Raw genomic sequence first — 15454 nt, 5'->3', positions numbered from 1 at the left:
TACGTACATGAAGATCTCTAGATAGGCGCACAGAAGAGACTGTTCAATTTTTACAGAGCACTGCAACTGCATCCGTTTGCTAATGGTGGAACAAAAGAAAATCCAGACTGTTACACAAAAAAAAACCTTCAGACCCACACACACCACCCTGAAGGTGTTCTTAGAGGACAAGTGTAAGAGATAAGGTACGAGAGGGAGAAACAGACGCTCTTCTTCACAAGAGCAAAACCTACAGGAGGGCTTCATGAGTGAGGCAGAAAGTACTGGGGCTTAACATGTACCTGCCAAGGTGTGTGCAAATAAAAAACAAGATTCAAGTGGCTTAGATCTACAGTCTAAAAGATACTGTATACTTCTTGAGACAAGGCACCCTAAGCTTTATTAATCTGCCCACTGCTGTTACACAAGGCCTCCAGCATGCTGAGAAAGAAATACAGGGAGATGTAAAGAAGGAAAGTTTGACAAGTGCTTCAAGCCATGAACGCTGGCAGAACCTGCAGTGTCCCGACTGAAAACACAAGGTGGCATGCAGTAGCTACTGCCGTGAAATTTCTGAAGAAACCCAGCACATTCAAAGAAGTGAACCAAAGAGACAGTGCCAAACATTACTCCTGGATTTAGGGTGAAACAACAGAATATTTTAAGGAAACATATTCAATAAGACTGGGCTTTGTGGATGAACTCACTCATTGGGACTGTGCCACACCAATGCCTACAGTATCTGAAGCTTTTGCTTTAAAAATTTGGACTGGATTCTCACACTGTAAGATGAGAACTGTGCTCTCCTTAGTGATTCACAGAATGGCTTCAAGGGTAAGTAATACTGCTGAAAGTTAGTAAGGCATTCTCAAATCACAACGAGCTATCACAGCTAGCTAGAGTATATACTGTTAAGCTGTGCAAGCTCCAAGAGTTTTTGTCAAGAGACGATCAAGTGAAGAAGACCCCTGGGTAGGGCTCATCAAGAAATAGTGTCTGTGTGGAGTGCAGACTGACTCCTACAGCCTAAAAATCCCAAGTATGAATACATGACCTGCCGCTTGTCTCCCGAGTGGCAGTGGGAAATAAGGTGACGCTGTACAGCAGGAATTGCCTGGGGTGGAAATGGACACCTTCACACTGCTGTGCCACAGAGACCTGTCACTGGCACACCATCAGAGGACCGCAGCAGGGCAGAGCCTGCAGATTCTGGGGCCTCGCCCCAAAGTGACACACGAGCCCTGTCCTACCCAGGCCAGAATCAAAGCAATGTGACAGTTAGCAAAACGAACAGCAAATTCACCTTCTAAGAGACGATGACAAAAAACAAATACGTTTGAAGGGTGTGAGGCGGAAATCAATGAGAACCCCCCATTTTACAATTTCCTTTAAATAACCTTAAAGAGCTACTGGCTTAGAAAACATGGGAGGTCATGGCAGAAGGGTTGTGTGCACGCTGTCACCGTGTTCACTTCTTAGCATTTGTACTGAGGTGTAAAATACGACCTCAGATCACTTAAAAATGCACAGAGCACTGAAACAAAATTCAAATGCAACATCAACTCTGTTAAAAAACAACATTCTTAAGTAACCTAGTAACTTAGGGAGTTACTAGGTTAGGGGGAGGGGGGTTCAATACTAAAAAAAGCAAACTGTTAACCAGTCTGCTCTGATGCATGTCATTTCCCTTCCTATTCACGATTGCTTGTGTTTCTCATCAATCTGCTAGCAGACAACTGATGATTAAAATCTCTATGCACAAAACATGTTGAACACTGCCAGTGCTGTCAGAGCTAGAGCTGGATTAAAAAAATTACAGCTGACGGTTAATGCCCCAACACAGTCATGTCTTGCCAGCAAGGATTATTAACCTGGTCTCTGCACAGATCACACAGCCGCGGTTTTGAAAATAGCTCACTTGTCGGCCAGCAACACAAATTACCATCTCAAAGGGCAGCCTGTGTGACAGAAAAGCTTGCAGTGATCACAGGGTAAGAGACTTTTCTCCTGGTCTCGCACACAAACACATCCAGCCGGCTGCCTGCATCCGAAAACACAGCCTGTTCTCATCTTCGTCTGGTCAGCCCAGTTTGGCGCACAGTATCGTCGCCATGGAAACTGGAACGTGGAAAGGCCCGTGTGGCATCCTGGCTGCCTCCTTCCTCCAGCGGCGCTGCTCACGCAGGAAATCTGTCCTTCTGTGCGTGACGATGCCCCTCAACGTGGACCAGGTGCTCTTGTATGTTCACATTGGGGACTAACTGAGACCCGGCACTCAGGCCTGTACGTTTCTTATCCTCTCTTCTCTCAATGGAAATGAAAGCAGCCAGGGGGTGAAATTAGCAGGAACAACACCAAACCCAGAACTAAGAGCTGCACATATACAAACCAATAAAGACTTGCCTTTTACTTAAGTCAGGTGGCAGACTGTAGCGGCCCATATTATCTTCCTCCCTACCCACCTACAGAAACTATGTATATCATAATACACAAATATTAGTATCACTACAAACCCTCATACAGAGGTTTCTTTTAAAAGATGAAAGGAACTGCCAATGCTCCTATTCTTATTTCAGCCGGATGTGGAGGGTCTCCTAAATGGGACCTCAATGAATAATAAAATATATTTCCAGGATAAGCCTGATCTCCTACCACACTTTTTTCCATCACAGGCTATTCTTATTTTGAATGATCAAAAGGCACCAGACCAGCAAGGCAAAACTCTCTGCTGGGCCTCCCTTTCATAATTCCCTGCAGCGAGCAGCTGATGTACAGCGTGGCACAGTTTTCATGTTTGCAGGCTACTGAATGAATAAGAGGACCTCATCCAACCTGCGAAATGCACTGTTACGCACACATTGCTGTCAGATCCTTAAAGGCTACAGTGAGAAACTCTAAACCGTGGAAAAAGAACAAGCTGTATAATAATTAACCTTGAACTATCCAACAAAGGCAGCATCTCTTCACTCATTTACCAATACCTTTATTCACTGCCTGTGTTGCAGACATTATAAGACAAGCAAGTTGATTCATTTAACCTAAAAGCTTCTAATATGTGATCTTACCGGTACAATATGACGCCAGTTAAGATACTTAAGATCTTAAGCTGCTTGACCATAATTCCACAAGATGAGCTTTGTCATTCTGTTTTATAGGAAAGAGCAGATCTGGATGGACTGGATTTCTGAAGTGCACTGTAAGCCTGTTGCCTCATGAGAGGTGTTCTCTATGACAGGTTTAGAAGAACACCTCATCTGAGAAATCATGTTTAACAAAAAGAACTGCATTCATCCTTCATATTGAAACAATGGCAGCTGAAAGAATTAAGATGGGACTTCAGCTCCTTATCCACACGAGAACATATGATGGAATCAAGACAGGTGTGGACAGAACTCTTATTTTTAAACCATTTTTTGTCATTTTAGAAAATTAGTAACATCTCCCTGAAAGTCTACTTTGTTCTCTTTGTATATTTTTTCCATGTAATTTTAGCAGATAAAACCAAAAATTTTATGATTTCTAAAAATTAATATAGTTTATACTCAATAAGATAGCAGTTCTACCGTACAATAACTAATAATAATGTAGGTCTCTCTAATCCAGCTATAGGTCATTATAAAACTGGTTATTTTAGCAGGTCACAATCCTTCAGCCTGTAAAACTGAAACTCAAATTCTGCTGATTATATGAAAAAAAAAATCATTTTAACGTTGTGCCTGAACATCTAGGCCAAACAAAAAGAAGACAGATGGTCCATTTATTTGCAGATACAATCCCATAATTAGACTGAATGTCGCTCATGAGGTAAATTAATCTTCTTTTGTTGATTAGTGTCCCTAGATGGTGCCGTTATGATAAGTGTTGACAGTGCTGTAAATCAGATGAAAGCTGCAATGTCCGACAGACCAATGCTTGACCCATGTTAAGCTAAAGCTTCAGCCATGTTTTAAACATGAGATTTGATGGTGCGAGCCACTGTCGTTAGTCTCCATGTCCTGTCAATGTCATTCTTCAGGAGCACGGATCTGAAGAACTCAGTGGTGAAATGTCCCGAGATAACAAAACCACAGCCCTTTTTTTTAAAACCTTTATTCTGCACTATTTTATATTGCACACTGTTGTCACTGGATTAAATAATGTTCTAAGCAGTCTCCCTTCAGCCTAATACTCTGTGATGTGAAATGCATCTGCAGTGAGAAGGGTTTCACTTTATTGCATCACACTCCTCAGGCCAGCAACAGCTCCCTATTAGGACAATGAATCTCCTCTCTCTTCGTTCTGTTATCTCAACTGCCCGTTAAAATGGAATCTGATAACTCACGAAGCACTTCCACATGCTTCAGCACTGTTATTGGTAAGGATTATCACCAAAATGCATGCATGGCCTCCAAAACCTTGACATAAGAAAATCCATTTGCCAGGTTTTGCATATGGAACAGGGCTAAAATGGAGTGAGCACGATACAGAACTGGCACCACCCCCTTGAAACCCAGGTACTGTAGACTTCTGCTACTGCAGAGGAAGGAGTGGCTCTATATATGCTCTAAACCTGCGAGTGACCGTGATCGTATCCCAGCAGGAGCTGAGCAGAGCTACTGTACTGTACACACATTACACAGACAAGCTGCAGAGCTCCTCTCTTGCCCCTTTCACGAATCCTGCACTGATGGAGTCAGAGGACTGCGGCCATGAGTCCATTGTTAGCTCACAATTTGCTGCTTGAATGTGCCATCAAAATAAGCTCTGCATCAGTCCACCCAGGTCATGAGTCTAAATCTAAACTGTTCCCAAATCTCCCTTCAGAAATCATAGTGGTGATAGTGAAAAATGCTGATTAAACCAAGCTTACATACAGGAAGGATTTTCTCACCTCAAGGAGGTTTGAAAAAAGTATAGATGTTGATGTCCTCATTTCAAAATATCACCCATTCTCCTTCAGTTTAAACCAGCTTCAATTTTGGATCACAGAAATAGAATAAAATAACCTAATGAGATGACTCAACAAAACGGACAAGAAAGTGAAAAACAATCCTTCAGGTTAGTAATGCTGCCATTTATTGTCCTCAAACGTGCATTTTAAACACACATATTCCATTGGTCAAGGAACTGAACTGTGTTTTTAAGGGTCTGTGCGAGGACAGCTTTCAAAGATCTAGGAAACACAGAGCCCTTGACTTTGTATTTATTCTTAAAATGCTGCCAGACGATAACAATGGAAATGTAATGGAAAGTTGGATCAATGCATGGGAATGTACAGTATATGCCTAACTGCAGAGGTTCCTGGACTCTGCTACTTGCTGTTTAACTTTAACTACAAATGCAAGTCTAAAAAATTCTAAAAAAAGCATCTCCTGAAACATAACTTGTAAGGGCACAGTTTTCAAAGCATTTTAGCACATCACTATAGGGAATGCAATGATTTGAATGAATTTTACATGCAGGCTTCCTGAACCTTGAACACAATCTGCCTGAGAGCTTTAATCTTCAGAAGGAATGGAAAACAGAAGCTGGAAAAGCTCTGAGGACATCCTTCATGAAAATGTTAAGTCTACATCCCACAGCACATAAATCTGTCTCTTTCTTTATATTAGAAAATTCTGATAATCTTTCCAGGGACAGGGTTAGTTAATCATGTATTTCACCTCAGCAAAATCACGGGAGGAGCTCAGGCACCTTGTAAAAGGCATTCCTTAAATCCAATAACAGCTTAATCAAGTCAAAGTACAAGGTCAACTATCTCCAAACTTACCTTAAACCCAATTCAGTTTCCTGCAGATAATACACCTAAGCAGACAGGAAGCACTGAGCCCCCGAAGAAAACAATCCTATGACACTCATTACATCAATGTTTTGATTCAGATTCATTCAAGAATTGTTTTATTGTTATGCATATGCTGCATACTGACAGCTTATCAGTCTATTCGAATATTTGTCTTGTACAGAATTAATTCCACAGTGCTTAGAGCAAACGACAAAATACAGCTTCACTTTTTAAATACAAAGGCTAGATAGCAGCTAGGATCTTTCACTGTATCAGAATGAACATGTATCACACTTTGAAAACAAGGGTTTGTATGATGCAGAAACCTGTTAGCTGAACCGATGAAGATCTTTGTAACTTCTGTGCCTCCACTTCACTGATATCTTCATGGTGATCAATACATGCATGACTCAGCATTGTGGCAATATTATATTTTGATGCAAATATCCTTGTAATTAGAAGTTTTCCTCTAGGGCGACTCTATGACTTAGTACCCTTATCTCTTGAATTACACCAGACCTTCCACCTCCACAAGAGCAGTGAAATTAAAAATATAAGAAGAGCCATTTCACCCTAATCACCTTGAAGCCTTTCGTTGCTAAACTTCAAAAGCAAGGACCAAAGCTGTCACTGAATTTTTAGCAGAAAACTGCTAGAATTATAATTAAAAAAAAACCTTTCCTCAAGAGTGTGAAATAAAGTGATAAAATCACTGTACCTTAATTCTGGGAAAAAAATTTAACTAATTTCTTCACCTCATCCTTGCAACAGAGACCTGTTGTCGATTGTCTTACACTATTAATTAAAGGAAGTATTTGAGTGGGATCCACAGCAAGATGGATACAGTCCTTCTAAGGTGTTGAAATTGAGCAGCACATTCTTGAATCCCAAGGGACTATGACAGTGGTCGGCTGTACACGCAGAAAATGTACAAAAATGATTGCCCAGCAGCTGAGCAAATTTATATAAACTTTGATCATCTTAAACAGACATTATTATTGCTTGCAAAATAATTTTTCTTTGCTTTCCCCCCCCCCCCCCCCCCCAATTTTCATTAACAATTTGTTAACTATTGCAGAACATCATGAGAATAATTATTACAGTGATTCCTCTGATAAGAAAAGAGCTGGACTGTCCCCGCGTGACAGAGGACAGAGGCATGATACAGAGGCTAAAATGATAAAACTCCGGTTTGGCAATTCTACACATAAAATGCACAAAGGTAACTTCACTGCTCGTACACTTCACAAGGTCAAAGAGAAATGCACTTACTTTCCAGAAGTTATCTACTTTTCCATACACAAGAGACTGGTTCTGTCTTTTGATGTCATCAATATGCTTGATATCACTGGCGTTAAGATGCTGCTCCACAACAAACCCAAGAAAGCTGTTATCGGGTGTGTGCGCTGGGGAAAAAAGGAGAAGTAAATGCTTAGCATGACATGATACAGTAGACGGTTTTTAATCATCTATTGTGGTTCACAGAACTCTTTGAAAAGCTGTGAATGTGTGACACAGCTTGTAACAGAATCCATTCCATTTTTTCCTTGCCAAATTCTGGATCGCCACTGAGGGAACCCCAGGCCAAAACATTCAATGGGCAGCTCTTTCTTGGCTCTGCTTTGCCGGAATGCCATCTGCCTCTAAACAAAGCCCGAGACAAAAGCAGATTTCTGCATTTTCTAAGCAAATTCAATAACACATAAAACCTACCACAGGCCTATTAAAATTGATCTAATTTTTTAGCTCTTCACTGGCAACCCGAAATTTTATTCTGGGAGATCAACAGGAATTATGATGTCTTAAAGGCACTGGCACCCAATGCCACTCTATCTAAATCAAGCTTATTGTTTATGGGTTGAAAGCTTTTTCGTACCCAGCTGCTATTTTGGCAACATTATGAGTTTGACGTCCATAAAGAAAAAAAAAAGTCACTCCTGTGCAAAGTTATCCCGGGCTCCCATCTGGATTGTTCCATCTATGACTTGTCTAAATCCGAGTTCGGAACAGGGTGCACGAAAAAAGCCATCAAAGATGAGCATATGTGCACAGGAGGGTGCAGAGAAAGGAGAGATTTTCAAGCATAAACGATAAACAGCTCTGACAGATTTAAATGCAATCACCAGTACAACAAGACTTTCCACCGAATTATAACAAACAAGGTACTGTATAATCCCCTTTGGCAGAAGCCTCTCCAGATTAAAAAAACAACAACTCTATAATGTCCAAAATTGGCAAAGTGAGGACCCTGTCGCTGCTCACTGGAACACAAAATGAGACTTGCTGCAAGTGGAACAGGTTATATGTTTTTTCGGGCTAAAACAACAGCAATCAGGAGCAGAATCCGTATAAAGGTACTATAGGTTATACAGCACATAAAAGTTCTTGAGGCTTCAAGGAAGACGATGTAAAAGAGAAAATCTGGAATGTGCAGTTACAGTAGCATCTGGATTATCTTCCCATGTACTGCACAGCAAGAAAAATGCTGAAAGGGCTGATTGAAAGACTTAGAAGCTTCAAAATACTATGGACTTAATAAAATATTCTACATTTGGGTTTGTTACTGTACTTACCTAAGAATAGGTTCATTTCATGTATTTGAATTTGAGAGTGTGCAATGTTACAACAGTTCACTTGCACTTGCTGTTCTTAGTCTAGGACATTACATAAAAATAATATAAACACTGCTTGAGACATATACCAATGTATGAAGTTTCATCACGTCATTAAAGTTAAAGTAAACAAAACAAAGAATATACAGTACATAATAGCACTGATGAGGCTGCAAAAGCAAATAAAGCCATTTACTCTGAAGTATCATTTGCACTACTTTTTTTTCTAAAAGAAGAGGGACGCCCCTTCACTAAAAAAAACAGACTTAATTAAATTCCTCAGTGCTTGTTTATCCCTTAGCTGCTGTCGTCATTAAAAAGGGATCCGGTAAGTCAATGAGTTTTTTCTTTCTTCTGCCAGCGTGGCAGTACAGTTATAAAAACAATGAGGGACAAAGACACCTGATTCCACAGGTAAAGAACTGATGCACTGGGCTACAATAAAGGCCAAATCAGCTCTCACCAGCCTAAGAGCTTTCTAAAAAGCACAGAAAATAGAAAAGTTACTTTCTGGTCTTTGTGGGGAAAAAAGACACTTAAATAATATGGCACAGACTCGTGACTAAACTGCCTAGCAATATGTCTGGGTGGGGTCTCACCAATTATAAAAATTAAGGCATATGCAAAAATAAAGAGCAAAACTATTGTCTTCTCTTGCACAAGGAAAAAAATATTTTAGAAAAATCATACAAAAAAGTAACCCAAATGGCAGTTTTGTCAGGGAATTCACTCTTATCGGTTCTTTAAAACCAAGCCAAGCCGTGTTACAGCACGTGTTACAGACAAAGACAGAGACTGACAGCTGCGTCTTGAATGCCAGTTTAAACACCCTGAGCTCCTCTGGATGGACAGGTAAGACTCCATTTACACCTGAGGTCAGTCAGGGTATAGAACCAGAGTCAGGGTAATACGCAAATGCTAATGCAAAAAATAACAGTTCACACACAATTGTGAATAACAATACTTGTGGATAATGAATAAAATGGCAAACAGGTGTGCTTCCCTATACTGGTTTTGAAGGAGGATGGCAAGCTAAGAGCTGATGGCTAATGATAAACTACTGAGTGAACAGGCAACATGAAAGACCTGCGAGAGGTCATGTGAGGAGGGCGCACAACAAGCCCTTCATCAAAACCTTATCTTCCCCTCCCCACGGTCAGTCTGAAAAGCTCTTCAACGGCTCTTGGCTAAGAGTCTGTGTGAATCAGGGCAACGTGTTAATGACTGGAGCCCAACAGCACATTCTCTGGTGACATTTCCGCCAGCAGGAAAAAGAGCAGTAATCCTAGATGCAATCCAGACTCCAGTTTACTTACTTGAGCAAGGTGTATAAAACAATGAACACCGATGAAGGCTCCAATTGTCTGAATGATGTTGGTGAATCAACATGAAAATATTACTGGGGTGCCTCTGAGCATGTACAGTACTTTGGTTTATGAAATGCAAAAATAGTACAAAATTTAAAAAAAAATAATTTCAGGTGAGTCTCATCTCAGTTCAAAGCTGCCCTGTGATACTTAAGTAACAACACCTGTTCAGTAAACAATAATTATTTCACATATTAATGCGTTTTAATTTGTGGTGATATCCCTGCATCTCTGCATTAATTTCAAACATGAAAGGCCACAGAGCTCACTTTGCTGCTGGCTCGTGCTTTAAAAGCCTAAGGCTACAAAATTAATTTTAATGGCACAGTCAGGAAAGTTCAATGAACTTTTAACAATTTCCCTAAAGTTTGTAAACCCATTACATTCACTTCTAAAAGTAAAACTCAAACCGAAGTGTGAATGGTTACAATAACATTTAATGATCTAAAACTCTCAGATTCTGTCAGTTAAGAGGTCTGAAGCAACAGATGGCAGAGTTGGTGCTAGTTAAAAAACTGTTAATATAACACATAAAAGTACATCTTCTAAAAACGTACATAGAAATGGCTGTTTTGCACGACTAATATCTTCCTGAGAATGAACTTTACAATTATTCTAACTCACTGAAAAGTTTAACCTGCAGAAAGTTTAGCCTCACGTTCTGATTTTCTCATTTTTGATTTCAGTTGCCTTTTTTCACACCTCTAGTTTCATCCATGGCGCTCTGCAACCTGCCTTCTAACAACGCAAGATAAGTCCCTTGGATCTGAAAACATTCCCAAAATTAGAAACCCTTCAGAAGCATCTCTCTCACGAAGATAAAAACACGCATGCACACTCGCAAAACAGCCAGCACTTCATTTCCCTCGCTGCTAAGGATCTACAGAAAACAGCAATTTTCAGATACTGAAGCAACCCTGCAAAATGGAAAACAACTTTCAAAAGAGTTACTATACGACAGCTGAAAAAATCCAGTAATGTTGATACAGGATTACAGCTACAAAACATACACAGTCACAGCAGACATATTAAAAAGCAATACAAACAGGAGGCCAGCAGCAGTCAGTGCTGTCGCCTCACAGCTCATGTCCTGGATTCAATTCCAGACAGCGGCGCCTTCGGACTGGAGCTTGGACTCAAGGAACATTTTACTAAAAATATTAACATACTGCACAGTGAAAGTAAAAACAGAAAAAAGCACTTCCATTTTTAGGACATTTGAACAGGAAATATGTAGCTCTTCCACAAAGTGTTCTGGGGATAAAGGAAACTGAAGTGAATTCACAAAACGCAATATTTGGAGTTCTGAGGTACAAACCATTATTAGTTTTTTGTCAGCTATTACAGTACATATACATAATTTTAAGTTAGAAATAGAACAAATATCCCTGAGAAAAACGTCCATATGACGATGATTAATGTTATTATTAACTGGGATTAAGATTGCCTCTCTGAGCCTACCCCCCTGCACTGTCTGTTGCTATTATACCCTCTTGGCATCAGAATTTATTAGCTTTTTCTTCAGAGGTGGCAAAAGCACAAGCTACACAAACCGGCTCTCTTCATTTCTCTACAGTGATCTAAGGGGAAATAAACTTTTATTTCTTCCTTAGGAATATTAGCAATGTGGTTAAAGAAAGAAAAAACTAATAAGCCTCCAGCAGTGAAAGGAGACTTAATTCAGGCTCTGACCTCCTGTTCAACACATGACAAACGGTTAATTTGAACAGATCCTGCATACTTTGTACAGTAAATCAAAGGATATTAAATTTACTATGGAAGATGAAGGGGAAAATCTCAATTATTCTTTTAAAAGAGTCCCTGTCTGTTAAGCTTAGGAAAGATATTTTTTCTGTTGGATGAGCCTCTGAACGTTGCACTGTACTTCAGAGTCTCCTCTGGACTCATCACTGCAAAGCCTGAAGAGATGGTCTCTCTCCTTGGCTGTATTCAATTACCCTCTTTTTCACATCTGCCAGACTGTCCAGAGGAGATTTAGCGACAGAGGCGGGAGACAGCGTTTTGTTTTCTTTCTTTGTGAAGTCTGGATTGATGCCGGTTTAAGTTCAGACAAGCCTGCACTCAATCCCCGAGAGGCTGAGCTGTGCCCTGCACCACCCCGTCCCTGCACATCAGCGGGGGTCATACAGTATGCTCCAACCAAACTTCAATCATGTTGCCAAATGGTCAGTCAGTGACTTATTTATGTCCTGTAAACCGTAGTGCGCATGGAGTGTGAATCTACAGTAGTTGCCAGCAGTGCTTAATGGTAAAAGGAATTTGGAAAATAAAAAAATGTATTTGAATTAATTTTTGGAAAATAATATTGATACACTTATGTGTGAATGTCTCACACTCAGTGGGGTCTGACACAACCTGTGTTAAACCAAAGAAAAATTAGATTCCTGCCATTTATTTTAATTTTTACTGTGAAAGCCTTATTTATTAATGTTAGAAGATAAGACTGTTCGACATAGATGTCTGAATATTGATGATAAATATTAATGATCTAATCTGACACTTTTTAATCGATGAGCTGCATAATTTAAGGTTACTTAACTCAAGCTGAAGTTATTTTACAGCTACTCAAAAATGTTAAAAGTAATGTTTTTAAACTACTTTTTTTAGTGCTTCAGTGTTTACATATACCTGTAATTATCCCTAACAAATCTGTATACTACAATTGCAAACCTGACAGATCTAAACACTGGTTTCAATTTGAAGGCATTTCTTTGTGAAGAGCTGTTTTTACCTGAAGGAGACACCAAATAAAAGGTCAATATGTATATTCTCACACAGTATATTCTAAGTTAAAGCTGTAGAACCGCATGAGATATTTCCTACAACCACAAAACAAGACCAATAATCTTTTCTGTGAGTAAAGACCAGGAATGCTTAATCAAAGTACCCCGTACAAGGCTGGATTACATTTGAGTTTAATTAAAATGGAACTCAAGACTCTTTCTCTATTCTCATTAAAAGCACGTGCTCCACATGTGTACTCAAGCCATTGAAATGCAATTCTGTACTAAATAATACATACTGCTCATCTCACCAAGTTCACCAGTCTTCTAAATCAACAGAAACCTTTCCCATGGCACAGACATTCTCAGCTCTTATCACTTCTTCACATCAAACAGAAGCAAAACAACAGAACAAAGTAAATGTCCTTTATTCTGAAAGAAGGAAAAAATAAGCTCCATTTATTATTAAAATTGGTTTAAAATTAAAAACGTCTGACCAAAAAGGAATTATAAAATGTAAAATGTGTAGCCTGAGAGCCCAACAACAAGCTGACAAAATACTAGCAAATTATTCCTCCTAACGATTGAGAGATTCTGATGCCATAGCATGGCATTGGCATGAGACAGGAGAATGTCACTAGGCTGGTAGAATACTGCCAACAGTGTTGGCTTTTCCAACACAGAGCTCCAAAATATAAATAAACTGGTCTAAGTTTATTCTGGTCAGACAAAGATATAGTTCATCAACACCCATGCTCGTCACATCCTGAGCAGACCACAGAATTACCAGGTAACAGAGAGAACCACAGTGGCAGCAGGCACAGAACCTGCAGAATACCCTGACAAGAAACACAGCCACAGAAACAGATACAGATCAAGCTACAGAAGGCCACGGGAAGACAAGCCTCTCTGAGATCCACAGTGAGGTGAGAAAAGAAACTCGAGACAGCCTCATCAAAAGCAGATGAATTCTGAAACCCAAGAAGAACACATCCAGACAACAAAGAGAACCCAGGGAAGCTCATGAACAGAAGAAGAAAACTTACATCAATGATAAGACAGTGTGTTTTGAAATTATATACAACATGATTGAAAGAGAGCTGCCCGAAAGACAGAGCAGTGTTGCCCGTAAGTGTCTCCAGATGTTTAGAAAAGCTGTTTGCGAGCATGCACTGAGAAGACTGGCGAGAAGCTCTACTGGGAAGAGTCCAGGAGAGATGGAGGTCTTACACATAGCTGGAACAACAATGTCAGCTTCAGCTCTAGACCTCAGTGATGTCCATGCCGATGACATATTGCCAGTCCTCACCTCTGAATTGCTCACAGTCATACTGCACCAGAAATCAGGTACCTGTTCAGGACAACATCCCTAAAGAATTTCTCGGAACTGTAGAAGCAGGGCAGCTCACTGAACACCTGAGGAAGCTTGGTAAACTTTTCATCAACATGGGTGAATGGGTTAAAGCTCACTGACTTTAAAACTTCAATATATGGGACCATTTGTGAAAGATCAGGAAAAGTCCTAAACAGAAGAACTACAGAACAATCATCTTGATTAACCATGTAAGTAAAGTTGTACTTCATATCATCAAACGCAGGATGGTAAATTAGTATGAGCAAAAACTGGAAGAACTCAAGCTGAATTCCATAGGGACACAGGATCCAAATCCAAAATTTGTGCTTGACGTCAGATTTCAGCACCGTAGCTCTGAGGAATGACATCTATAGTGGTTCAAGTAGGCCGCTGCATCAGCATGCGTAGACTGCAAAGGAACAAGTAAAGGTTTATTCCATGCTGAAAAGAGAAGAGACACTTTGTGTCTTTTTTTCTACTCTTTTCAGCATGGAATTAACCTTTACTTACATCTACAGTGGCTTTATTATATCAAAGCATTTAACTGTGGTGATGACATCACCAAGCTCTGGAAAGTTCCTAGAGAATTTGGTTTCAAATACATCATAAGATGCCTTGCTGTATCTCATGAAGACGAGACACCGCAGCAGACATGAAATCTTCCCACTAGTGAGCAAACTAAGACATATGTTTCAAATAACATTGGGGAGATTCTCACCTTGACAAAACCCATCCCATCCTGTTTAAATGCGCCGCATGTATAGCATTTTGAAATCAAACAATTAAGCAGAGAAGTTATAAGCAGGAGTGCTTACTTACCCAAACGTTTATCTCAAAGCAATCATGCAAAAGATATAATTTAAAAGCTCATTAACACCTTCACAAAAAAGAATCTTCCACTTCTATCAGTGATGTTTTTTTTTACATTTTAATTAAATATTTCCATTTGGTCCTGTGGAGGAGATCGTGTGTATCAAAACAGACCAAAGTGAAACAATCAGTGGCTCCACAATTAAAAGGAAGACCAGAGGGCCTGTGTTGGCAAGATGATACACAGCCTGGGCAGCATGCTAATCGCTGCCCGTCACAGATCTGCCGAGACAGGAGAGGGAAAAAGACAACATCAAGCCAGTACCCCCAAGCCCTGTGCTACAAACCTGGGGGACATGCAGCTTTTAATTTGCTGTTGCAAACCAGAGAGCTCTAACATACAGTACAGTGGTACTATCTCTCACACACTGACGCTGAAATAGAAGCAGCTGGTTGTGCTTTTTGAAGACCAAAAGCAGCCAGGTATAAACACCAGACTTAAGAATTGCAATGTTCAATATGGTTACTGGAAGACAGTGGAGGAAAATCTTACTCGTGGTCACATGTAATGATCACTGTTCTGTTCCTTACAGCGTGTTAAGCAATGTTAATTACCATAGACTAAGTGCTTCAGCAGAGGTGAAGTTGGCTTTAATTTAAACCTCAAGACGCCAAGATTTTGTGAAATTGGACCCCTGCAAGTCTGTTCTTTAATGAAGAGTATGGAAAGGTACTGAAGAGTGTTACTTTAGGCAAACAAGCTCAGTATGGAAAATCTCTTTTCCACTGCTGGTTCAGTGAAATTCTTCCATTCAACTGTAACCATA

At 40.0% G+C, this 15454-nt stretch overlaps 1 protein-coding gene across 1 annotated transcript in view; it reads right to left on the bottom strand.

Annotated features, from left to right (window-relative positions):
• mgat5 (alpha-1,6-mannosylglycoprotein 6-beta-N-acetylglucosaminyltransferase) overlaps positions 1 to 15454 on the bottom strand; it is a 103190-nt gene that overhangs the window by 18188 nt on the left and 69548 nt on the right. Inside the window, exon 11 of the mRNA XM_088930244.1 lies at positions 7013 to 7146. Coding sequence (XP_088786370.1) covers positions 7013 to 7146 — 134 coding nt within the window. The remainder of the gene's footprint in view (positions 1 to 7012; positions 7147 to 15454) is intronic.

Source organism: Atractosteus spatula, chromosome 13, assembly GCF_055471065.1.
Source record: "Atractosteus spatula isolate fAtrSpa1 chromosome 13, fAtrSpa1.hap1, whole genome shotgun sequence".
NCBI classification, from domain to species: Eukaryota; Metazoa; Chordata; class Actinopteri; order Semionotiformes; family Lepisosteidae; genus Atractosteus; species Atractosteus spatula.
This window is presented reverse-complemented; position numbering and strand designations above follow the sequence as displayed.